The 17,234-nt window shown below is 37.3% G+C and overlaps 1 protein-coding gene across 1 annotated transcript in view; it reads right to left on the reverse strand.

The window, feature by feature from the left end:
* Nucleotides 1-17,234, reverse strand: part of LOC122794347 (chitinase-like protein PB1E7.04c) — a 1,804,082-nt gene that overhangs the window by 671,671 nt on the left and 1,115,177 nt on the right. The window contains exon 5 of the mRNA XM_044062662.1: nucleotides 14,339-14,434. Within this exon, the coding sequence (XP_043918597.1) occupies nucleotides 14,339-14,434 (96 nt within the window). The remainder of the gene's footprint in view (nucleotides 1-14,338; nucleotides 14,435-17,234) is intronic.

Here is a 17,234-nt window from a genome sequence, read left to right on the forward strand (position 1 = left end):
GTCCAACCCGGAATTAATGGACATGCTGCACCTCAGAAAATCCAAATCCAATTGAGCTACGTGCTCGAGAGACTTGAACCTCAGCACTGAAATAAATAGGACATGCTGGAGGGACAGATTCATAACCCAGAGACTCCCTTCACTCTGGAATAAAATCCCAGTCCAGGTTAGGCAGAGTTCCTCAATGACTCTCTTCAAGAGGAATCTTGATGAGTGGTTGGGAGATCGTAGGTTTACCCCAGGTATCACTTCTGTGTCACTGTTGGACAGAGGCACAGTATACTAACCTCGAAAAAGGGCATAGCAAAATTAATTTAAAATGGGTGCAGAAAGCCAAACACATTCTGGCTAGGCTTATAAATGCCCTAGGACAGATAGCCTAGTATGAACCTATGAACCTATGAACTCTCAGGTCTCAGACTACCTCCTTACTAACAACCTCCTTTCCAATACTCAGCATGGTTTCAGACCAAACCATAGCACCACCACTGCCTTACTCTCCTTTACTAACACTATCCTTAAGCATAAAAACAATGGCTATCTCTCCTCTGTTACTTTCCTAGACCTGTCTAAAGCAGTTGACATGGTCCCACACAAACAACTTATCTCTGTCCTCAATAACCTATCCTTCTCACAATCAGTCACCAAGTGGTTTCAGAGTTACCTGTCTGACCGCCAACAATCCGTTGTATGGCAGAATGACATATTTCCCCAACTACCTGTCTCTATTGGGGTTCCCCAAGGATCCATCCTTGGACCCCTACTCTTCCCTGTTTTCACCAATAATCTAGCCTCTGCTATCAAACATGGCACACTCATACAATACGCAGATGACTCAACCATCATCTGCTCAGCTCAGTCCCTACCCAAACTGCAAAAAGTCACACAGGAAGCCTTTTCCTCTGTTGAAACTTGGTTATCCGATGCCCAATTAATACTCAACCCAAACAAAACTAAACTACTCATCTTCCAACCCACCAAACATACTCAAAACAACTCTCACTTTAACATCACAGCAAAAGACAACACCACTATATACCCAACTGAACACACCAAATTGCTATTAGTGGAAATAGACAATAAACTAAAATTTGACATTCACATATCCATGACCATAAAAAAAGTCCACAAAAAACTAGGAGCGCTATACAGTAATAAGCAACTTCTCACCAAAGCAGCAAATATTTCAATAGCAAATTTCCACCTTATCACCACCCTACTTTATGCCTCTCCAATATATACCAACCTAAGGCAATGCGATCTAAACAAGCTAGAGACCTGCTACAACAAAATCGCCAAATTTGCCACAGGGGCATCCTACCGTAGCCACTACTGTTTCACACTTGCTGAACTGGGCTGGCTTGAACTCCCTCACCTCCTTCAATGGTATCAACTCTCACTCGCCCAAAAACTAGTAAACCATCCACTAAATGTCCCATCCCTTCAGAATCTACTCCAACCCTATCGCACCACCAGACCACTAAGATCCAGCAACAAAAATCACCTGCAGATCACTAAAGCCAATAATTCTGCTGGTGAAGCACTATTCTCTTGCACCATAGCCAAATTATGGAACTCCCTCCCACCCACAATTACCTCCATACCATCATGCACCCACTTCAAAACTTTACTAAACACGCATCTAAAAACATGCTGGCTATGCCCTTGCAACCCCCACTGTAATATCACCCACCGCATCCAAACATTACCTTTCTTTCCACTCCACTAACTACCTTGATTATAGCAAGCTCAGATGCTCATAAGCCAGTACTTATTATACAGCAGGATCTTCTTCTTGTAACATTTGTTAATGTCTGTTATGTACTTCACAGATAAAGATTCTAGTTGTCTACTGATGTACTATGTTCTTCATCTGTAAATATGTTGTAAGTAATTGCTATGTAAATTGTTAATCGCTATGTAATCCAATGTAACTACTGTCTGTTTATTTTAACTGTGGAGCTTTTCTCCCCGGGCCTCCACTGAAAATAGGCTTACGTCCAGTCGGACACTCCCGATCAACAAATATAAATAAATAAATAAATAAAAGATTTTGACAAACTCAAGAAGACTGCAGAGACAGAATAACCTATATTTCTGTGATGGTGTATTATTTGTATAATTTATATGAAGTTAAAAAGGAAAGTAGTGTTACTATTATGTCGGTGGATGCAATGTTGTGTAAGTGATATTATGTCCATCAGAAAACTAAGGAGTTGGGATTATTTACATTTCTACAGAATTCTTGATAGATGAGATGTATGGCTGTTGGCCAATAGTCTGAGAAGTTGGTCGAGTTCTCACCTTTGTGCAAAGCAAAATGTATGACTTCTCCATACTGCTGGTATGTAACACACCATCCTTTTTAAGGAGCATTTTATCAGCATGGAGATTGGGTATGGTAGGGAGTTTGCTGCAAGACTGATATATTCTGCAGCTAAGCTGTAGGTCTTAACTGAGTTAGATGTTTTTGGATAGTAGCGGTGGAGACAGCACTGAAGGAGAAGTTTGACTTTAGGTTGAGTGCGTGTGTGCAGGCGGGCATGTGTGTGTGGTGAGGATGATGTGTCCCGACTGGAGAAGCTGGTTAATGGAGGACGTGGGGAATTTTGGAATGTTTGAGCTGGAGTTCTGTACATAGTATAGTATGCCTCTTCTTGTTTTATTTTGCGTCTTGAGGCATTTATAAGGTGTTTAAAGGTTAGAAAGTTTGATCCAGTTTTGGTTATAGCTCTGGTTTTCTAGGTTATATCCATTTGTTTTATCTATTTATTCATTCAGGGTGCTGGTTTAGATCTTGTTCTTTTTGTTCTTAAAGGGTCTTGTTTGTTCATGGTATTTAAGAAGATTTATTAAATAAGGGCACTGCATCATCCAATAGTAGTGTGTGTGTGTGTGTGTGTGTGTGTGTGTGTGTGTGTGTGTGTGTGTGTGTGTGCAGTGGATAACAGTTAAATAGTTTTAAGTTGTCAATGAATGTGTCCTTATTGAAGTTAGAATATTTTCTAGCCTAGTTGTAGTTATGTTGTTTTTTTAACTATTTTTGGTCTCTAATAATGAAGGTAGGTAGATTGTCACTAAAGGAGTCAGTGAGGGAGACAGATGAAGTATTTTTGTTTGGGGATGTAGTTAGGGTCCAGTCTAGTGCAGAATTTATTTTGCCAGTCTTGTTTTATCTAGAAGTGGAAGAAATGAGTTGGGTAAATCCATAAAGTTTGAAGGATTTATTTGTTGAAACACTATTTATTGCTTGCCAATCAATGTTAACGGCTCCTAATATTAGTGGGATGTTTGCAGATACCCAGTGGAACAACTCTTTAGCAGTGCTAATGTTATTGCCTGAGGGGTATGTATATTGCAATTATGCACAGTTTCTGTTGATTAATATACTTAACAGAGAAGATGAGAATTGTAACATTTTAATGGTGGGGGAATTAGTACCAGAAGTAGTCATTTTTAATGTGTTTTAAAATATGAAGGCTAAGCTACCACATTTTTTCTCTCTTCTATCTAATCTGAGTATATTAAACCCTAGCAGGGTGATTTCCTCATTTGTGATATTGTGTTTTAATCAAGGTACAGTTGCTGCTACAATACTGGGGGAGTAATGAACTAACCATGCATGGAATTCAGGGAGCTTACTGCCCATATTATGCAAATGAATAATGTAGAGTTCTAAGAAGGAGGCTTTATTTTGTTTTAAGTGTCTTATAGTGGTGAGATCATGGGGATTTATATTAGAGCACTGTGGTCGGTTATATGGTCCGGAGTTTGGGTGGATCTCTCCACAAAGTTTTAGGAGGAAGGAGTAGGAATGGTGAGGAAAACAGATACTTGTTTTCAATTTCACAGTATAATACTGGTTTTGGGAGGATGTGTTGAATTCTTATTATACAGTATCTGAAAAAGTAGAAAGATGTAACGTTGAATAAGTTTGCATCTATGTGGAAATGAGTACATGTGACAGCTTAGTTGTCTACAGTTGTGTTGGGGAAGGAGGGTAACCAATATGGGGACTATGTTTTGTGGTGGTATAAAGTGTATGGAGAAAGACGGTTGTTGTCAGTGTTATTATCTGAGTAAGGATCATTGGCAGATGTGATATAGTCAGTTATAGGGAAAGGAAGCTACTGTGCAGTTGGTGCATAGTGGATAGCTGGAGTGAGTGAATCTGGAGAAGAGACTGCAGGAGTACATTAACATACTGAAGAAGAAGCTGAATGGGCTGAGGATTTGGGGTTGGATATGGAAGAATTATGATTAAAAGTTAGGATGAGCTTTGAATGAAAGAAAAAACAGTGAAAGTACTGCTGTGTGGAAAAGGATGTGGTATGATCTGGAATAAAATTAAGACGGGAGAAGAATGGATGCAGCTAATTGTATGGAGAGAGGGAAAACAGGAAAGTTCTGTTTATTAAAGTATGTTGTGTGGAGAGGAAAAGTGGGGTAGATGTGTGTTGTCAGATGAGAGAAGAGAAAAACAGTGAAGAGGGTTTAGACCAGTTATGTGAATAGCAGTTGATGTTTACCTGCTAAATTGGGTACTGTTATCTATGTGCAGAGACAGAAAGTGAGAGAGAGAGAGAGAGTCCCAGACAGACAGAGACATAAGAGTAAGATATTACCGGTTTTGTTGATAGGAAGGGAAGGTGGAGACTGTTGTGTTTAAATGAAGTGTAGGTAGGGGTGGGTAGGATTTGGGGATAGGGTAGGGGTATGCCAAAGCGCAGAAAGGGCAAATGTAGCAGAACACACACACTGTCTTTCTCAGTACAAATCAGGTTAAAAACAATGATGGCTTGCTCTTTTATCAAAGATAAGATCTGACACTGTTCCCAGTGGAAGAAGTGCAGATATCAGTAAAGAAATAGTGTGGTACTAAAGGTGTAAAACAGTAGAGTGAAGGAAGCTTAGGAATCTGAGAGTAGAGATGAATCAGATCCAATTGTCTAAACAGAGGAAGTTCAGTAGGCTGCAGTTACTTAGTGAATAAAATGAGTAGTGGGAGAGCATACTACAGTCTGGGGTTGCTGCCTGTTGAGCCTTCAAAAAACAGTTAGCTTTTTAGATATCAGCTGATGGTTGCTATTTACTTTAAATATGAGGGTACAACCTCTACTTTAGAAGGGTTACAAAATGTGGTTGGGATTAATATGTTAAGAAATAACCTATTGGAGTGAGTGAAGCCATGGCTAAATCCACCAACTAGCAACATACTCTAATAACATTCATTAGATTCTATATATCACTTAGCTTCAGAGTACTTCTATCAACTTAACCTAGCCATTTACTTCACTTTCCCTCACAATCCTACTGCCTCAGAAATACGTCATTCTTTTACATAATCTACCTCCTCTCACCTACTCCCATCAGAAAAAATCTCTGGCTACCATACGTAACTTTCTCTCAGACCTCTACTACTACAAAACTACTTTACTTTCAATTATACTCTACCAGCTCTCTCCTTATTCCCATCTTCTTCTCATATTCCCATTTTCCAACTTCATCAACTAACCTGCATATTACTATACAATGTTTTCACTATATTTTATTATATGCTCAACCATCATTTATAGCAAACTTTTACTGTAAATGTTAATGACATTATTTATGTTTATATTTTAATACTGCATTTTAAATTTCATTGTACCAGGTTGTACCTGAAAAGGATCTGCGAGCCAGTGCACTTACCTGGTTAACAAATGAATAAATAAATAAATCTGTGCCTTCTATTATATGGACTAATTCCATAGCAACTTCACATCATTGAAGTGACATACGACAAACCATATAGTAAGCAAACAACAAATCTTCCACAAAGGTAGAAAAAGTTCACAGGAGATCCAGGTACCTTTTTTGAGAATGCAAAGAGAAAAATTCCAAAAGTTTATGAAAAAGGCAGGCAACAGGTTACTTCCAAAGGCTTTATTGACAAGTCACACACAAGCGCTTTCACCAACAGGTTTCTTCAGGTGTATCCAAAAACTGCATTTATACTAAGCAACATCCAATTAACCAATCAAACAATTAAATATTTAAAGAAACAATTTTTTAAAACAGCATTCCTATATCATATACATATATATAAAACATATAAGCTGTTAAAGCTAGTATAATACTATTGTTTCTATATTCAAATATTTTAAAACTGTAAAACACTTGCATCAATACATGCAGTTCATATTCAAACTTCAAAAAATAATACTAAAAATAATAAAAAAATGGTAGCTACCTAAATAAAGCCCTACTTTTTAAAAGTGGCTTTAATGGTATGTGGTCATTTCCATGACCATGGTCAGCTCTCAATCTCACTATCCATTCCAGTTCTAAATTCTCTGTTCGTGTCCTAGTATCACCTCCTCTTATATTTTCAAAATACCTATCTATTACCCTGAAGCTAGACTTTTGAAACCATATAGTAAGCTTCAGCACTGCACCAGGGTGGAAATCAACAGAACAAAAGAAAAAGTTGGTAGTAAGAAAAGTGATTAGATAATGGGGTTGGCAAAAGCAGCAAGAAAAGGTTACAATACAATCTTGCCTCATCGAGCTACTCAGACTGGTTGACCATTCTACTCTCAATCTGTTCTATTCTACTCCACATTTGGGTTCCTGTTAGAAGATCGAAGATGCATTCTTTCAAATGCATTTTGGTCAAACTTAAAAGACTGAAATGGCAATATATCGAAGCGGTTTTTAAGTGAATTCTTTCCCTGGGAAAGAATTTGCTTGGTTGCTTCGGTACTTTGCCATTTTCGGCACTGTAGTGTGGTCTCGGAGTTGGTATATTTAAGTAGGCGTGGGGAGCAAAGCCCCCCACTTAATGTAATGTTTAAAGTGTTTTTTATTTTTTTTTGTTGTAACATCGATTTTTTTTCCCTTGGAAAAAAAATTGCTGTTCTGACAGATTGACATTGCAAGCTTTTGCTTACATAGGGTTGATTAATCACCATTCGCTTTTTTAAGCGTTCTGTGATCTAATATAGACCCCTACATTTAAAGCAGTAAAAAAATGTCTATTCCACCACTAGATTCAGTTCTTAGCACCTTTTGTGTCTCCTAGCTCTACACCTTTTTTTCCCCAGGGTTATGCATTTTTACCTACACATCTGGTTGAAACCCTACTCACACACATTCACTACTTGACATTGTTACTGGATATATGAAACTTTATCTAACAGATTTTTAACTTCTACTTGTATTGCAGGGAAATCTGATTGACACCCATGGTGTATATTACTTTAGTTTTCTGTTTACTGGTTATTTTATGATTACAAATGTAACTTACAAAACTAATCTGGCTTCCTAAATCCAGAAATCATCGCATTTCTTTTCCTTAAATCTAATAAATTTAGTAACTGCACACTGACAGAAAGCAATTTATAATCTTCTTATAAAGTTCAATATTATCACATTTTATATGGTCAGATTTCATAGGCATGCAGTTAGGTAAATTTGTTGTCTAGCATTAACAGTTTTACAGGCATATTGTTGGTTTTACCAGTGTTGCAGTAGTTGAATATATGCCCTTTTCCAGAACATTCAAAACAAAAACAACACGGATGTATTTTTTGTCTTTGCAGGTAAAGAGACATAATACGGTGAAGGCTCATTTTTAACAGTAAATGCATGCAAGTCTAACTTAGGATTCTATAGAAACAGAAATTCTACTAAAACAACTAGCTGTTCATAAGACCTGGCGTCATTTTAGAATGTCCACCTTCTTAAGTTACCTGGGAGTGTTATCTAACAATTATCTAGAACCAAGATTTCTAAATGTTTTGAGGACATTCAGGATGGCTGCACACAGATCACCAGCTTAATTTCAGCTATTCCAGAGTGAAAACAGAAACTGAGAAAAAGGAGAAACCATAGAAAATGTTATTTTGTAACATTCAGTTACTGGATCATAAGTCATCATCATCAATCCCCTTTTTCCCATTTTCTACATAGGATGGCGTGGGGTATCGTGTTAACTGTCACCATCTCTCTCAATTTAATGCCACACTCCTGCCTTCTTCAACATTCATGCATTACTGTCACAGATCTTCTCTCATACAAACCATCCACCTCTTTGCTGGGCACCCTTGTTTCCTCTTACCTTCTTCCTGTCTGTCCCAAATCTTCTTCACCAGGTTTTTTTTTTTGCTTTTCTGCACATGTGCCTGAGCCGCCATAATCTGATCTCTTTGATCTTTTCTACAACTGGAGCTACTTTGGCTTCTGCTCTTATGTCCTCATCTCTTCATCTGCCTGTCTCTCAGTGTGCACTAAGAAAAAAGACTGCCATTGAAACTGTTATTTGTGTAAAATTCATTTAATGGCTAGTAAGTACACTGTCAGCAAAAAAAAATTTGGAGAACTTGAAAGAAAATCATCTCAACTAACACATGACTGGACAAAAATAGAAGAAGTTTTAGCTAGCTATTCAGATAAACTGATAAAACTGCAAAGATCAGAGGTTAAAATGAAGAAAAATCTGGCTGAGCACTCAAGAACAGCTGTTTAAAAAAACAGACTTTGAAGACAATGCATCTAAAGAAAGACTGAGATTTTCTGCTGTACCAGATAAACTGGTAAGAAAAGACTGTATTAATTTTATGAAAGTACCAGTAAGTAATTGGTCTTCTGATCCACAGCAGGATTTGTTAATAGAAAGGACACATCGAGTGCATACTGTGAACCTGGTCATGAGAAAGCAGCCAAGACCTATATTAGTATAGATGTAATCTACCAGCAGAAAGATTTGATCTGCAGCAGAATGAAAAAGTATTAAAAACTGAAGACAGCAGAGTATTTGTGGAAAATAATTATTCACTACACACCAGGCAGAAGAGATGCAAATTTATCCCAGCAATCAGGGAATGTCAATGGTCCTCTGTGAGATTCAAAGCTACTGTATCCAGCTGTCTTTAGAGTATTTCTTCCTGTACTATCAAAGACATTTTTGATGCAGAACAGGCTAAGCAGGAAATAAAACATTTTACCCAGCAAAAAGTGGACAGCAAATAGAAGGCAGCTCTGCTTCTCATTCTTCTGTCCATAAAGCTCATAAAGAGACTTTGCTAGTGAACCCTTTTCCAATGTTCCAAAGGAAAATTATTACAAGACAGAAAAATGCACAAGAATTGACTAGAAGAATCAGAAGTATCTTGAACATGACAGAGACAATGAATCTGCAAGTAAGGCAGGTGCAAATGGCCACACCAAATTGAATCAGGAACAAAAAAGTGGCCAGCACCAAAATAGTGGAACAAACACCTTATTTTATTGTGGCAACACCACCAGAGTAGTATGAAAACACACTACACAAATAGAATCAGACTGGTTTTGGCATATCCTGCCTTCTTTAGTGAAAACATATACCAAAAATGGCTGTATACATATTCTAAGACCTCGTGGAATAATGCCCTGAGCTTGGTATGCCTTGAATATTTGTTAAATAACTTAAATGACCCACTTTTTAACTGGGTCAGTGGCACTGACATTGTCTGCACTTAAATGTAATGATCTCACGCATTCATATATATGAAAATTTGGGTGACATCAGGAATAAAATAATGTCCAGCTCCTTATATAATCACACAATCAAACATAGTGCAGCACAGTTTAAATTTATTATCATTGATCATGTAGAGGGGGATAGGATTACTAAGGTGGGGTGGCATACTATTTTAAATCAAAAGGAAAGAAGATGGATAATTAAATTAGGGGAGTTGTTTAACCATGGACTTAATGAACATTTATAATTAACCATTAGGAGTGTTTTTGTGTCTGTGACCTAATGTATATAAAGCTTTTTCTCTTTTTGGTATGTGTTTTCACTGAAGAAGGCAGGATATGCTGAAACCGGTCAGTTTCTATTTGTGTAGTGTTCTTTTACACTACTTTGATGGTGTTGCCATAATAAAATAAGGTGTTTGTTCTACTATTTTGGTGCTGGCCGCTTTTTTGTTCCTGTATCTTGAACATGAACCAAAGCCTAGCGTAGGGAGACGAAGTTCAGGAAGAAGACCAGCAACACTGAAATCAGTGAATAAATGTGAGATTATAAAAGATCATTCACTTCTGTATTATATGGTTTTACAAGAAAAAAACTAGCTGAAAAAATATTGAACTTTTGTTGATTTTTTTTAAACTTCTGGGTGGACTGAAAAGCATATACCACACTTTATATGTTTAATGTTTAGAAGTACACTAATGAGGAAACAGTTCTTTTGTTATTATTATGCAAATAAAACATTTCATTACATAAACTGCATGTTCTGCTATAAAGCAGTTTTCTACACTGTGCAGTCAGGGGCATTTTAAATGTGAGGGAATCTTTTCATTGACTTATAAGTGTCAAAGATAGTAAAGTAAACAAATACCTATTTAGTTGTAAGAAATACAGGTTTTAAAAGAGATGAAAGGCTAAACAGAAGCAAGTTTAAATTAATATAGTACTGCGATCTTGGGCTGCCGGGGTGGGGAGGGGTGCAAAAGTGTATGGATTATATGATATGCAGAATTAATATGCTCATTTCCCTTGCTATTATAAGGGTGGATGTCTAGATTAATGCCCTTGGCTTAAGCTATAAATGAGTTGTTTGAAAGCAAATAGGATTGCAAATAAGTCAAAATGACAAAAGCCATGAAAAATGCAAAGATATTAGGATATAGCCAGTGGAATTCTGTACATTCTGTTCTGAGTGAAATTTACAAAGATTCCTTCATGCATCTGCAAGTTGCTAGCTGTTTTTTCTCATTGTTGGCTACTTTTACATGGAGATAAGCTGTCTGCTGGTACAGGTAATTAATCTTGATAGTTGTAAGCATTCTTTGATGAGGTTAATGTACAATTTAAAGCTACAATGGAAAACATGCAAAGAAAAATAAATCTCAAAATTATGGGAAGTGAAGCTGTGACATACTCTTTAGCATGGAGAACATTCATTTTACATTAGGTTATGTCTGTGGGTACACCTGTCTATTTGGAGCAAATGTTCCTATCTGGAGAGGTAAACTTCATTTGTTAAAAATGTATGTGTTTATTCTAAGTTAATAAGAGATAGGGATGTTTTGAAAAATGTATTTAGTTTTTTTTTGAGGGCTTTTATTAAAGGGAAATGTCTTGATAAATGTGATACAGTTTCAAATAGAGATGAAAAGAAAAAACTGTATAAAATATCAGACTGCTAAACATCAGTGTATGTCTGGATTCATAGACAAGTACTAGGCTAGCTGCCCTTGTGGCCATTTTATGCCTAGACAGTTTTCCTTTTTGCACTCAAAACAACCTATCCATTTATAGATTGGACTTACCCATCCTATGGTATATATGAACAGATTACCCCTAATGAGAATAACTTGGATCATATAGTCATTAAGTCACTGTTCAAACTTAGCCTTACTTCAGGATATGTACCCAAAGAATGGCGTGCAGCTACAGTGGTCCCACTCCACAAAGGTGGTGCCACAACGGACCCCGGAAACTATCGTCCCATAAGCCTGACTAGTCTGGTCTGTAAAGCTATGGAGCATATTATCATGGAACTCATAAACAAAGACATTGGGAGCCTCCAGACACTGGACCCTACCCAATTCGGCTTTGTTAAGGGAAGATCTTGCCTCTTAAACCTAGTTGATTTCTTTGAAACAGTTACCAAAGCCATAGATGAGGGCAAGGTAGTCCACACAGCCTACCTGGACCTCGCAAAAGCCTTCGACACAATACCCCACTTGGGCATCATAAATAAGCTTACCAGCATAAATATCAACCGCTATATCACAAGATGGGTTGCAAACTGGCTCAGAGATAGAACCCACATGGTCAGAATTGCAGGTGCCATGTCCGAATCCAAACCAGTTACAAGTGGCGTCCCACAGGGCTCAGTTCTGGGATCTCTCTTGTTCGGTATATACTTCTCTGAGGTTCAGGCTAACACGGGGGGATTATGGCTGACAAAGTTCACAGATGACTGCAAGCTGGGGGCCATAATCGAATCTCCAGCTGACACAAGCATCCTCCAAAAGGGTCTCACAGAGATGGATGCTTGGTGCCAGAGCCACGGCCTCAAGCTAAATGCTAAAAAGTGAAAAAGTGCAGTCATCCCGTTTGGGAAAAACAAGGTGCCCATTAAGTACGGAAGAAGTAATTAGAGATTTGTGGACCAACGTAGATAGTAATCTCTCCTTTGATAATCACGTTGCCAAAGTGGTTAGAAAGACCTTCTATATAGCCCACCTTATCACGAAAGGGTTCGCATCTAGATCAAGAGAGGTCATTGTGCCCCTCTACTCGTCACTCATCAGGCCCATAATTGAATACAATGCCCCTTTTAGGATGTACCTTACCCGACGCCTGCAGCAACTGGAGAGACCCCAAAAGTACCTCACCAAGAGGATCATGGGCTACAAACAGATGTCCTAAGCAGCTCGACTAAAGAAACTCCAGCTCTACTCAGTTGCTTACCGCCTACTCAGAGGTGATCTATGCCTGACGTACAAAGCGATGTCAAACCCAGAATTAATGGACATGCTCCACCTCAAAAAATCCAAGTCCCTTAGAGCTACACACTCCAGGGATCTAAACCTCAGCACAAAAAAAATAGGACATGCTGGAGGGACAAGTTCATTTCCCAGAGGCTCCCCTCACTCTGGAATAGAATCCCAATTCATGTTAGACATAGCCCCTCACTGACCCTCTTCAAGCGAAATCTGGATGTGTGGATGGGAAAGCGCAAATTCACCCCTGGGATCTCTTTTGTGTCCCTGCTAGACAGAGGCACAGTAAACTAATCTTAAAAGAGTACCTTCTGTGACCTACTTTACAGAGGCACAGTAGGCTAATCTAATAGGGAGGCTGAAGCCAAATACACTCTGGCTAGGCTTATAAATGCCCTAGGGCAGATAGCCTAGTATCTACCTATGAACCTATAGTAAATAAATTGAGGGGACCCATGCATGGAATCAAGCATTTAAGAGCTGCCTTTGTCTATTAGTAGGGGCAGTATTGGAGTACATTTTCTGTTTTTCATCAATAGATCTAAGTTGTGCTTGAATATGGGCAGGGATGAACTTTGTTTTATGTTGATAGGGAGTTTGTTCCATAGCAGTGGTATCCTCTGCAAGATAAACCTGCCCTCCAAACATTTTTGTTGATGCTGCAGAAGAGGTTTAGATCCCTAGATCAACTATTTCTGATGACAGATATACAGTAAGTCCATCAGTAATGAATCAGAGGAAGCCTTGTATGGCAGAAAGAGATGATCCTTTGCAGTCTGTTGGATACTGAGTATAGTGACTGGGCTTTTTACTTTTTATTCTCATAAAGATATTTTTGACCGAATGAAATTTCATTTGGGCACATAGGTTTAACCGTTCCTTCATCTGAGAAAGCTTTTCAAGGAACACAGATTACTTTAAAATGTAGCAGTGATTATGTAAGCTAACTTCTTGTCAAGGAATTAATAATTGATACTGAGGTGAAGCTTCCATTTTTTTTGCCGGCGCAGGGGATTGTGGCAGAGTACTTTCCAGATAATTTATAAGAAGTCACAGGCTATGATAAAAAACATATACATAATGTATAATAAATAACTGATTTTCTGCCTACAACCACCAATACATGAAAGAACAATATGTACCACCAGTTCCTTTCTTTAGGATAAGGTTTATTTACAGCAACAATAAAGTAATGTTTCTCTGTAATAAAACATACAGTTACAGAAAACAAAATTCAGTTCTTTTATATCCGTGTCTTTGTTTCTTTCACACACACATCTGATAGCAAAGCAAGACTTACAAACATCAGTCCTTTTCATTAACCTTTGCCCATTAGATTGTCTTCTTCAGGCTAATAATTCCACCCAAGCCTGTCAGGGATATCTAACAATACTTATGTTTAACAGGCACATAACTCTCTATAGAGTGCTCTGTCAGACTTTTCTCAGCCTAAATGTCAGGAATCTAACTCTTGCACAAACTTTCTGTCTGTTCCTGATTCCTCACATAGTTTAATAAGGGCAACACTACCTGCATTTCTACAGTGTTTCTTTGACTTATTCCCTGATGTAGTAGTCACAATATACCATCATCATATGTAGGCAAAAACATTTTTATCTGTGTGTGTGTGTGTGTGTGTGTGTGTGTGTGTGTGTGTGTGTGTGTGTGTGTGTGTGTGTGTGTGTGTCTGTGTGTGTCTAGACAGCCAAGCAGAGAGGCATAAGATTACTGTTTTGTATTTTCTGTATATTTATGCAATATGCATTTCATTAAAATTCTGTTTACATCTGCAAATCATAATTATTAGCATTTCATCAAAGTCCTCATGGATAATATGACTGTTGGTACCTACAAGGTAGTTTTCATCTTGAAAGGCAAAATGAAGCTGTGTAATCCATCTCTTATCTCCATTCACCAAGACATCTCTTTCTTCCCGAAAGCAAGAAATCTGTGTTCAAGATAAGGATAAAAATATATTAATGCACTAAGAAAAAATGTATCATTTGTAATGTGAACAAAATATACTACCTGTCTAAGAGAAATGAACATTGTCTGCCTTTCTTTAAAAAGTACATTATAACATTCAAGATGCCTGTGTCATTTTAAGACAAGTTTCTTTGAAATCTACAGTTTGTCTGAATTACTGCAGCACATGCCTGTTATACCAGTGCACTCTTTGAAATGCATACTTCCGTGTGGCATGTATGCATAATTTCCTATCCGCGCTAATGCAATGATGACTAAAGCTCTGTAGCAGAGCACCTCTGTCAGATATCGGCCTTAACAAAATAGGAGATCATCACAGCACAGGAGAATGTCAGTATTTCTCTAGTACAGTGGAATATTTGTTAATAAGCAAAGCCAAATTAACCCTACAGGTCCCTAAGGTCACTCAGATCATGTAACTGTTTTACTACAGATACAGACCACTCAAGTCACTGAACCCACTACCTCCAACATGTTCTTACATTAGTAAACAGTAAATACACAGTAGTGAAATAAACTTCTGTTTATTGGCCTGAATATACTTCCCCAGATCAATTTCACTCTGTCTTCTACAGAGTGGGTTAACAGTGCCAACATCACTAAAGTTCAAAAATACAACCAGCAAAAATCACTACTGTTTAGCATGAGTTTTTGGAATAAATAAGTTATAGAAAATAATTGTCCAATTAAGATATCAAAAGCAAATGCCAAAGAAATCTATGAAAATAGCACTACTTTCACAAACCAAAACTTTATGTATTTCTTAAATATTTACTTTGTTTTGGTGACTGGAATGCCTGGCTATTTCCCATTGATGCTGAAGGCTCAAAGGGAAAAGCTTCATAAATGATAGCCATTGAACACTGTTATACATTTCACAGTGATCTACAGCTGAATCCATATAATACATTAGGCGGTGACAGTACCAGGAACATTACATAGAGTGTACGCACTTTGGCAAAACAGTTGCATATATTACTATACATATATAAAGCAATAATCTATGACTGTGCTTAGGCATATCAAGATGTACCCACAGTTGGTGTGGTTTGACCATGACAGTGAAGCCTAAATGCTTAACAAAGCCAACAGTGGGTAAACACTGTTATACCCACAAATAGGATTGGATTATTGCTTTTATACAATAACATCACTTAAGAAAGAAATTACATACATTTCTTAAATAATACAATTGTATAAGGGGACTTCTATATTCTCCTGCATTGCCTTCACTATCCTGATGTACTGCACCTGCATATGGGGCTTATTTTCCCACATTTGCACAGTACATCAGTACAGGAGAAGTGACAGAGAAAGTAGACTCTCCATTGTTGTTTTTTTAATGGTTAAAAAACAGACATTTACAGGGCAGCAAAAAAATAGGAGGAAAATCAGGTATCTTTCTGTTTTACAGTAATGAACACCATGGCTCAGGTTCAAGCATAGAAAATAATTTAATAATAACCAGAAAAATCAATAAAAAACAAAGGCAAACACCATCACAGCATGTAGCTGCCTCATCAGACCATAAAATAACTCTAAAATATTTCTTCCATAAAAACGATCCAACAGCCAATCAAGGCAGACAAGCTATATGATGTAGCCATTCATAAAAACAACATAAAAGTAAAGAAACTGACCAATGATTTCAATGCATTAAACCTCTGTTTTTAAGCATTGGTTTAAAGGATACATGCCTATTTAAGCCTGGGTGTCTATATGCTTTTAAAGTAACAATCCATTTTAATTCACTGCGTTCCATTCTGTTGCTAATATCACCAGACTTCTGATTTTCTCTAATCATCTCCAGAACTGCAAACGTAAACAAATGATCAGGGCCACATTCTGAGGCATGCTTTGCAGAGCATTGGTCAGTTTACCATTCCTTATATTGCCAACGTGCTCTAATACTCTTTCCCTCAGAGTCCGATTCATCTTGTCAGTGTAATAGCACTCACAGATTGAAGACATGCATAGTAAATGAGATTTTTTTGTTTTACAGTCTGCATAGAAATCTAAATCAACTTTAAAATCTGCAGCAGTAATTGTAATGCAAGTAGTGCTCAAAATAAACCTGCAAGCTGAGCAAGTCCAACAGGGAAATGTCCCCAGTCTGTCAAATGAGGCAACAACCTGCAACTGATGTTCCTTGTAGCACAACTGTCATTTAAGGGAGAGATTGTTCTTAAAAGAGAATTTGGCGATGGGGCTTAATACATTAGCCACATCTTCATCTACCATAAGCATGGGCCGTGTCTTATAACAATATCGCAGACACCACTTCTATTACTAGAAAAGGTAAAAAACAACTAAGCTTTAGACTTACATATATATATATATAATATATATATATATATATATATATATATATATATATATATATATATATATATATATATACATATATATATATATATATATATATATATGAGTGTACAAGTTCAGCAGTGTTACGATTATTAGCTTCAGAATAACCCCTATTAATAAAATCTCTAGCTGTCTCATCCAATTCTCTCTCAGCTGTATTATCAACATCGTGCAGCCGCACAGTCCTAAGAAATTGTCCTTTCAGTACATTTCTGGACATGTGTCGAGGATGCATGCTTGATGTAAAATATTGTTCTGCTTAAATGACTTCTTAAACATCATAGTGTTAAAATTTCCTAGCTTATTTATCTGAACAGAAACATCTAAAAAATGAACAACAGTATGAGAAAAATGATAATTAAACCTAAGAAATGTGGTGGTAGTATGTAGGTACT

The sequence above is a fragment of the Protopterus annectens genome, chromosome 1.part0 (genome assembly GCF_019279795.1).
Source record: "Protopterus annectens isolate FY-2018-M chromosome 1.part0, PAN1.0, whole genome shotgun sequence".
NCBI lineage: Eukaryota > Metazoa > Chordata > Ceratodontiformes > Protopteridae > Protopterus > Protopterus annectens.